General features: G+C 37.4%; 1 protein-coding gene across 1 annotated transcript in view; it reads left to right on the forward strand.

Moving 5' to 3' along the window:
- The window catches only part of LOC101741277 (23 kDa integral membrane protein), a 30,786-nt gene extending 21,225 nt beyond the window's left edge, over positions 1-9,561 (forward strand). The window contains exons 3-5 of the mRNA XM_062670728.1: positions 547-729; positions 1,433-1,669; positions 6,137-9,561. Coding sequence (XP_062526712.1) covers positions 547-729; positions 1,433-1,669; positions 6,137-6,211 — 495 coding nt within the window. The 3' untranslated portion in view covers positions 6,212-9,561. The remainder of the gene's footprint in view (positions 1-546; positions 730-1,432; positions 1,670-6,136) is intronic.
- The last annotated feature ends 1,046 nt before the right edge of the window (positions 9,562-10,607 follow it).

The raw sequence follows: 10,607 nt of genomic DNA on the forward strand, positions 1-10,607 counted from the left end.
CTATGGCCCTGGCATTGCTGAAGTCCATGATGGTGAGTTGTTACCATTGCGATGGTAACAACTCACCATCAGGTGGACCATACGCTCTTCTGCTTACTAGGGCAATAAATAAAAAATACTTCCGCCCTCGTTCTATTTCTATCTTTTCGAATTACCTGTCAACTTTCTGTATTTTAGGTGTGTTAGTGCCGTTTTTTTTTTTTTTGATCAAAAGCCGTAAAAATTAGTTCGTATGATTTCACTCTGAATTCATAAAAAACGTACATAAAATTTGAAATTTTTTCATTTCAAAAAAATAGGAAATCTGTAACTTCGACGGTCCACCTACAAAATATTGTTCCATATTAACGGTAATTAAAATTTAGTTGTGTGTTATAATGTGTGTGGAATGGATCCAAAACAACTCAACGGCTCGTTAGGGAAAGGTGATTCACTTCTCGTATATAAAACTCTTGTTTTTTTAATTTCATCATTAACAAACAAATTTTTTTTTTTTAAATGATGACTTTGAGAATCACTGTCCTGAAAGGCTAACAACGTTTCCAGTTTGCTGGATGCCTGATCATCATCATACTCCTCGAACTGTCGGTTGGCATCGCTGCGGCTGCTCTCCGTCCACAAATCGAAGGCACCATGAAGACTCAACTGCGAGCGTCCTTCATTAAGAACAAGTCCACTAAAGAAGAAGATTCCACTTACAGGGAATTCTGGGATAAAATTCAAAACAACGTGAGTGTTTTTGTGAAGAAAAAAAACCAATGTTTTCTTGTCGCTCTGTTAGGTCACATCGGTAGAGGCTCACGGACCGCATGATGTTACAATAAATATCACAATCTAATCGATCTACACCTTCAATAAAATAACGTCCACTCGAAGAAATATAGCTGAAGCTTATACGTTTTATTGTGATGAATTCTCTGCAGTTTTTTTTCCGGTCATCGTTCTTGTCGAACCCGTCGCTTGCGACGAAGGGCTCGACGAGTAAATTAGCTCACAGACACAGCCCACTGAGCTTCTCGCCGGATCTTCTCAGTGGGTCGCGTTTCCGATCCGGTGATAGATTTATTATAAAAATATTAATTTTGAATTCTATTCGAGGTATAAAGAAAATAAAACTGAAGGTTTCGCAACAACCCACGGTCATTCGGTAACGTGCGAACTTATTGTGGTACACTTCATTCACGGTTGCTTGCATAAGAGTTAGTGTATTGCGCAAACGAACGTTCTGAGATCGTGGTCAATGAATGATAAAAAATGTGCTATTTTTTGTACCCTGTGTGCATTACTAATAAAAATCTTACGTTACGGACGTTTTTTCCCGGTTAGGTTACCATTCCGCATCGTCCAATAAGGAGCTTCGTCCCAAAAAAAAAAAATTTTTTAATTACTAATTGCTACTGGAGCTCCCATTCTGAATGATACTGTGGCTCAGTTGGAGTGCTGCGGAGTGACCGGGCCTGACAACTACGGCGCCTCGGAGCCGCGCCTCAACCCCTCGTTCAGCTGCTGCCCCCCAGACGACTCCGACCGCGCCGTGGAGATCAAGCGATCCGACTGCCTCTCCCTCGAGAAGTACTACAAGGAAGGGTGCGAGGACAAAGTGCTGTCCACGGTCCACAGCGCCGGCATGACCGTCATCGTGTGCGGGATACTGTTCTGTTTCTTGGAGGTGAGATGTAGTGTTAGTTTGATGTAGACCACTATTTGGTTGAAATAGAGGGCGAATTGTGACCCCGCATAGGTGAGTACTAGCATCTTCCTACATATTTGTATAATACAATTGACGACGACCTCATATCTCAAAGATCTAGTGGTTAATCACTGACCATGGATATACTCAGGGTTTCTTTATCAAAGATTTTGGTGCTTAGAATTTGGATGTAGGCACTCATTTTTGCTTTGTATGTCTTCTATAGGTATAATTTCATAAATTTCAAATTATCCAAATGTAAGTTTCATACAGTACTTGATTCTTATTTAATGAATGAATGAAATGAACGAAGCCACTGCGAACATACCCGAGGCGCTACAAAACCGGGGCAGCCGCTCCCGCTCCCGCTCAATATCCTTAATATCGCTGAGTTCGGCAATTACTATATGTCCCAGATATTTAAATTCATAAACCCTATAAACATATAATAATATAAACATTTAAAGCAGGGTGCTTTTCAAATAAATAAATAATGAAATGCTTTCGTTTATAGTTTAAATAACAGCGATGCTAAGGATGTTTTCAAATCAATGACAGTCAAAAATTGGAAACCCATAGAATATAGAACGCGTATCCATTACAAGTAATTTTCCAGTTAAGCACCAAAGACTTAAAGTTCAATTTGCAAAAACAGAATATCTAATAACCTCTGAATTTAATGCTATCTCCGGACGTCCCTAGCGGCAATCACTTGCCCGTCAGTCCTATTATTTACGAAACACCACATTTCCAACGCAAATAACTGTTTATTCTCGGCACTGGCTAATTTGCCGACGCTATAAACACTATGTGTGCGTAGAGATATTGTATACGAACGCGCGTGAATGCTATTCGTTCTAAATTACTGTGCTCACTAATGCCCGGCGGCTGAAAGAAAGCGACAATGAAAACCCGTGATCCAATGAACACTGAATTTGCGATGAAAAACATTTTGTTATTTATTTTGAAGTCGTCGTGGCCTAAAGGATAAGACGTCCGGTGCATTCGTGTGTAGCGATGCACCGGTGTTCGAATCCCGCAGGCGGGTACCAATTTTTCTAATGAAATACGTACTCAAGAAATGTTCACGATTGACTTCCACGGTGAAGGAATAACATCGTGTAATAAAAATCAAACCCGCAAAATTATAATTTGCGTAATCACTGGTGGTAGGACCTCTTGGGAGTCCGCACGGGTAGGTACCACCACCCCGCCTATTTCCGCCGTGAAGCAGTAATGCGTTTCGGTTCGAAGGGTGGGGTAGCCGTTGTAACTATACTGAGACCTTAGAACTTATATCTCATGGTGGGTGGCGCATTTACGTTGTAGATGTCTATGGGCTCCAGTAACCACTTAACACCAGGTGGGCTGTGAGCTCGTCCACCCATCTAAGCAATAAAAAAAAAAATAAAAAAAAAATTTATCATTAAAATCGTTTACAAAATTTATTTATTTATTACACTTCATGTAAAATTTACATTGGCGGACTTAATGCCTAAGGCATTCTCTACCAGTCAACCAAAGGTAGTGCAGAGTAAATAGTGGTAGGTGGGTGGTGGTTGAGTAAATAGAGTAAATAAATAAAATTTAGGGTCAATTAGGATTAAAATGTTGTAATTTTGTGTTAAATTTGGAGTTGCATCCGTCGCTCTCGGAGCCCATAGACATCTACAACGTAAATGCGCCACCCACCTCGAGATACAAGTTCTAAGGTCTCAGTATAGTTACAACGGCTACCCCCACTCTTCGAACCGAAACGCATTACTGCTTCACGGAGGAAATAAGCGGGGTGGTGGTACCTACCCGTGCGGACTCCCAAGAGGTCCTACCACCAGTGACTACGCAAATTATAAATTTTGCGGGTTTGATTTTTATTACACGATGTTATCCCTTCACCGCGGAAGTCAATCGTGAACATTTGTTGAGTACATATTTCATTAGAAAAATTGGTACCCGCCTGCGGGATTGGAACACCGGTGCATCGCTACATACGAATGCACCGGACGTCTTATCCTTTAGGCCACGACGACTTCAATAAATCATGACTGCTTCGGTGCAATTTGAGGGATTATATAAAAAAAAAAAAACCAAAATTATATAAAAACGGGTAGATACCACCACCCTGCCTATTTCTGCCGTGAAGCAGCAATGTGTTTCGGTTTGAGGGGCAGCCGTTGTAACTATACTTGAGACCTTAGAACTTATACTTCGAGGTGGATGGCGCATTTACGTTGTAGATATATATTAGTAACCACTTAATACTAGTTGGGCTGTGAGCTCCTGCACCCATATAATCAATAAAAACAAAATGATTCAACCTTAAAAGACAATCAAAAATCTAAATCTTGAGTTGTCAGTGATAATAATGGATTATCAACAACCGAGCGAGCACTCGTGTGATAAATGTATGCCATTGTACAATTGCTTTTATCAATTTTCCTTTTATATGTAAGTACTATTTAATGTTATTTCGTGACTAAGCTAGTCCTAGGGTTCTTTTTAATCTAAACTATCGTCCTATTTACATTTAGGGTTAAAGATTCTTTACGTGCCATATCACAGATTAAACTCACGAAATTGGTCACAGACTCTACATGAAACATGGAAAACTCGAAGGAACAAGCTTTCCTTTCTTAGTACTCATTGGTAAATTTAACGTTTCTTGGTCACGGAACCGGTCGATTTTTCCAGCCTAATCTAGATAGAACCGCACAAGGTGGAGGTCAGATTCTAATGTTTATTGCTCTGATATCTAGTAAATAGATCTAGGCTGACCGTTTTATTCCACCGTGGTACGTGATCCGAGGGCGAGATTTGTGTTTTCAGCACGCCTCTATTGACCTGGTTTTGTATGTAACGAGATTGTGGCGACTCACTTACCCGCCACTACTTGGGCAACCGCCTTACAGTTCGACAAAATCGCTGTCGCTTATGAACTTAGGCCAGCATCCATTATTGTTGTTCAACACTTCGGCAACCTCGAAAAACTAAGCGCAGTACATATCGATATTCGCTGTGTTACCCACCGTTCATGTCCTACTCCTTCATGTTCGTTCTTTTTCATTCCACCATTCAATAAACTATTCAAAGCAGTACATATTCATATTCACTGTGTAAACCATCCTTCGTGTCAGCGCCTACCCAATACAGTTAGAAGTAGCACTACTACTACAGCTTCTACAAGATCCGTTATTGTGATTTGCATCGAATTCAGTGTGCTTAGTGCGAGTGTTTTAACTTCTCGATCGCGTAAAAGTTAACTCTAATTTGTATGGAATTGGAACAGCGCCCCTAGCGGAAAACGAAGGGAAGCTGTCCTCAGAACACAGGACGTTCGATTAGCTTGAAAGCCCATTGAGTTTTTCGCCGGATCTTCTCAGTGGGTCCCGATCCGGTAGTAGATTCTGCGAAGCACTGCTCTTGCTAGGGGCCAGTGTTCGCGACACCTTCGCTTTGAGCACCGAGAGCTCACCTTCACGCTAGGGTAACGCTGATGTAGCTTCTCAACGCTATCAGCGTAGGTAGGTAAAATAAATAAAAATAAATTGAAAATTTGCACACACATCACCGATGACGATGCAATCATTTTATAACTTCGCTCCTATATCGTGACCGGTAACGACAGCATAAAAAAAAGATAAATTGCTAGTTGTATCCTATTTAAACGGATTTCGGTATAATTATTTAATTTTAGTCTCATTTAAACAAAAATGTATCCTATCTAAACAGCGCTTACCAGAGTCAATTAGGTTCATGTTGCCTACATATTGCTAGTAACTGCGAGAGGTTATGCTAGTTCAACGGGCGTGTATGCGAGCTCACGGGACATAACCTGGGAGATCTTGCTAACATCTGCCCTAGCAAGAAGATAGAGAAGTTTTGCCACGTACCATCCGGATTTGTAATCAACTCATCTCTACGGTGTTTCCCGAGCGCTATGACATGTGCTTCTTCAAACGAGGCTTGTTGAAAGTACTTGAAGGTAGGCAGCGGCTTGCCTCTGTTCCTGGAATTGGTGACGTCTTTGGCATTGGTGGCAATTTGGAGGCATCGGTGGTACCTACATATTGAACTAGAAGATTAACAGTTTTTTGCTATCGTACCTCTAGCAAACAACAAAGCCAGAGATTCTTATTTACATTTTTTGTTTTAATTTTAATTATAGTTGACACTCCTCCCCATAAGGGGCTTAAAAACTAGGTCACGCATTCATTCCGAGCCTCTTTATCATACCAGTTCTCGCATGATTAACAGTTATTAGGTAATCTTCTTCTTCATCGTTCTCTCACTGCCGAGGATCGCGACCACACCCTCCTCCATAGTGTTCGATCATGGGTGGTATGGATCGCATAGTATAGATTACCACCGACCGCTTTCTTAAACAGATCTGACCATCTGGCGCTAATTAATAATGGAGCCTATTGCTTATTTGATGTTCGCTTTCAGGTGGCCGGCATAATTCTAGCGTTATGGTTGGCCCACGCCATTAAATCGGAGGGGAAGAGTCGGGAAACCGCCTAAACATCCTCCAGGATATTAATTTATATGCACTTTAGAAATTCGTTGTTACTCATAAATGTGTAGCGATACACAAATTATTTTAAGTCGAATGTATGTAGAGCATTGTCCATTATCAAACGAATTTCCCCCAAACTTGTTTAGCTTCTCATATATTCTTATTAATACGAAATTTATGTATCCTTATCAAGTTTAATCATTACTTGGTAAGGTTTTGTTCGGTCGCATTTAATAAATCAAATCGATTAGTATTATTTGTGATTATTTTAATTATTAGATGTATTATACTCAAAAGCAGCAAAAATTATGTGAAATTTTATTTTAGGCATGATGAATTATGAAACATATATTTTACAAACACACATAGTTTTTTTATTTTTTTTATTGCTTAGATGGGTGGACGAGCTCACAGCCCACCTGGTGTTAAGTGGTTACTGGAGCCCATAGACATCCACAACGTAAATGCGCCACCCACCTTGAGATATAAGTTCTAAGGTCTCAAGTATAGTTACAACGGCTACCCCACCCTTCAAACCGAAACGCATTACTGCTTCACGGCAGAAATAGGCAGGGTGGTGGTACCCACCCGCACGGACTCACAAGAGGTCCTACCACCAGATTTATTTAGTTAAATGAAAAAACACGTTATAAAACCGCAAATATATTTCTAAGTTGTGTCGTTGTGTACTGTAGGTGTGTAATGAAAATATTACGTAGAGCCGTAGAGCGTTCGCTTAGTTTTTGTATTTGTAATAATCGAAACTAAATATCATTTTAAAGAAATGTGTAGGAATTAATTATTATTATTATTATTAGCATTTAATTTAACGTATTGTAATTATTAAAGTAAAACATTAAGATTTTTTCACTTAGATTTTACTCTTCTAACCTACATACCTATTGAAACCATAAAAATAACAGACGTAATTAAATCATAGAAATAAATAGTAAAAGCTTTTAAAATGACATACATATGTATGTTACTTTTATGATTTCATCCAAGACTAATAAATAAAAGTTAGAAGAATAGAATCTGGCTACAGAAAATACAATTTGTTATTGTTTGTTATTGTTTTAGAATTAATAAATTTACAATATAATGCTTACATAATAATATATGTAATAATGTTGTTAAATATATCGGATTTTCGGGTGTCCTTAATCTTTGACAATTACAAAAGTTAATCATTTACAGTGTTGCGAGGGTAATTTGTAAATTACGTTAATTACGTAAATAATTATTCCAAAAATGTAAAGCTTAATATTAATTAGTTTAGTTAATAATTTAATTTTAACACTATTTTTTAATTCCCAATCGAAAGAAAAACTTATCTTACAAAATAGTATTTTCTAATTAATTCCACTTTTAATCAAATATGTATAATAATGTATTATATATTTGATTACGTATTTGATTAAAATTTATAATAATAATATGTTTAATGTGTTTATTAATTAATATGTTTAATAATGTATTATAAATACTATTTCGTGATATAAGTTTTACTTTCGTAATGCCAATCCTTATAGTATATATTCACGATGCCCAGTATTCGTATTCATAACTATGACTTTACAGAACTGGCTAGGCTCGATAGGGTGTGGTGTGAGCACGCATCGGTGGCTAACACCATTATTTCTTCGATTAAGCAACTCATTCTCATTTGCAGAGCACCACAGTCCTAAATAAAACAGACTGCTCTAATATCCAAGAGCATCGACATTGGTATTCTTCAATTTACGCTAAATATACCAAAAATAAATAAGATATCATCAGGCGTAATTATGCAATCTTAACCGTTCGCCTTTTCCAAATCGCCTATTGTTCTTTGATTCTTTGGTAATTAAAATGTAGTGTTACATATTAGGATGTTAATTACCGTGTAAGTTTTGTTCATTACCGTGTAATTTTTGCGCATTACCGTGTAAGTTTTGTTCGTTACCTTAGTGCTCAATGGAGCTCAGCTAGTCATTAATTTGTTAGAATCTAGCATCGTATTTAATGTGTTACGTGAATTTAGTTCACGATAGAATTTCGTGAGGTTTTCGGAAGTTTTATAAACATGATGACAATTAACTGTAATACTTCACTGTGGCGGGTAGCCATCATACAACGCAAGATAATTGACAGATGCCTGAATCTCGCTTACGACATTTTCAAGATAAAGCGCCTATATACAAGTTCCGCACAACAACGTTCGGACCGTCGGTCTACCGAGCAATATCGCTCGCTCGGTGGAAGATCTTCCCTTTGTCGTATATCTCCCCAAATTCACTATTAAATTAAGCATTTTTGTTGGAACACGAAATGTAACAAGACTCAAGCCATTATTGCATTGTTAGTAATAAAAGCGTTGTATTTTCACAATTTCTCCTTCATGGAAAGGCTTGAAATATGATTATTTATAAAAGAAGAAGAGTCCTATTAAGCCTAATAATCCTATTATTCATCATGATTTTAAGACTACACGTATTTTGTAATTTATGTTAAATTTCGTTTTGAATCGTTTGCCTCCACAATACGAATTGAATGTTGAGAACTATCTCAGATTCAATTGACCGTATTTTATTTAATACGCGTTTTGTAGAAAATTACAAATAAAAATTATTCTAAATGCAAATTTTTTGCCCCAAATATAATTTCCTCATGAAAATAAAAAAGGGAAATTTGTATTAGTTTAATCCGTGATCGTGAAAATCGATAACTGAGCGCCCTTTTAGTATTATTCATTGTATAAAGAGGGGCAGAGAACTTGTAGTATTCAAAAGGTAATTATATCGTGATCATGCACAAATATATCAAATAGGGTATGTTCTATCGGTTCCCGATAATGAATGGAGCCAGTAGCATTGGCGGAAAACCAGAAGTTACAATTCTTAATATTCTGCTAACGTTAACGATTGTACAAGAGTACATAAACCTACGAGATTCACAAAAGCAAAGTCATAAAATCAAATTTCCTGAAGCGATAATGCTAGCAACGCAATTTATAGTATTGTTCCGTTCTACCAGCTCGTCAGTTTCTTACGCGGAGAAATTTCTGCTCATATAATTGTGATGACCACGGGCTACAGTAACTACGAATATCAGATGGGCCGTAAACTGTCCCATCTGTGCAATAATAAATAAATTAAAAACCATAGTAATGTCCATTTCTTTTCCTACGCGTAAAAAACTATTTATTGTTTAAAATGGTAATAATTACCCACCTAGTTACCTAGTTACATAATATTATAAATCGTAATTATGTAACCATTCCTAAATCGTGTGATTTTCTTCTTCTTTAATGTTAAATAAATCTTTGATCAGTGTTGGTGTTTAATAGAGTTTAAATAATAAAAGTTTTACGAAATGGGTCGTATTTTTTTATTCGCTTCCTTATTTAGTGATTTTTTTTTATATTTTATGTTATTACAGATGTTTTTGTATTTGAAGTCGTCGTGGTCTAAATGATAAGACGCCCGGTGCATTCGTATTGAGCGATGTGACTGTGTCGGTGTTCGAATCCTGCAGACAAGAACATTTTTTCTACTGAAATACGTGCCTAACAAATGTTCACGAATGAATTCCACGGTGCAGAATAAATTTAATAACATCGTGTAGTAAAAATCAAACCTGCTAAAATTATAATTTGCGTAATTACTGTTGTTAAGGCGTCTTGTGAGCCCGCACGGGTAGGTTGAACGAGCTGACGGCCAACATGGTGTTAAGTGCTTACCCTTAAACGTCAACAACGTAAATACCACTACCCACCTTGTGATATGAATTCGAATTATCAGTATTGTTACGCCGTTAAGAGTAACGCCATCTATCGCCGAATAGTCGAACGAATATTGAAGAATCTAGTAATATCTAGAACGCTCGAGAAGTACAACGCCGTCTATTGTCAGATAGCGGAAACACAATACTCGACTTTTGTGGAATATTCTCGACAATTCTAGGAATTTCGTCTCGACTATAAAAGCGTTACAGAGATGGCACGCAGTCAATTAGTAACCGGAACTACTCAAAACAGCGAACGGATTACCTGAAGCGAAGCGGAAGAAACGAATTGAGAACTTTAAAGTGTTTGTGAAGTATTTTAAGTGTTTTTAGTGTTTCAAGTTCTAATAGAGTGTTAACTTGTTATTCGGCAGAATTTTTTTATTTATCCCGAACCCTAGCGCGTAACAGTATCTATAGTACAACGTCTGCTAAACCCTTCAAACCGGAACGCATTATTGCTTCACGGCAGAAATAGGCAGGGTGGTGGTACCTACTCTAAAATACTATAATAAATACTCGATTGCATTCAAGTTTTCATAAGAAAAATTAGTTTATATTTAATACTCAATTGATTCAATCATGTTATCGTCAAAAGATAAAAACTAATCAGTTTTCAAAATGTTTTATTGCACT

The sequence above is a fragment of the Bombyx mori genome, chromosome 10, assembly GCF_030269925.1.
Source record: "Bombyx mori chromosome 10, ASM3026992v2".
NCBI classification, from domain to species: domain Eukaryota; kingdom Metazoa; phylum Arthropoda; class Insecta; order Lepidoptera; family Bombycidae; genus Bombyx; species Bombyx mori.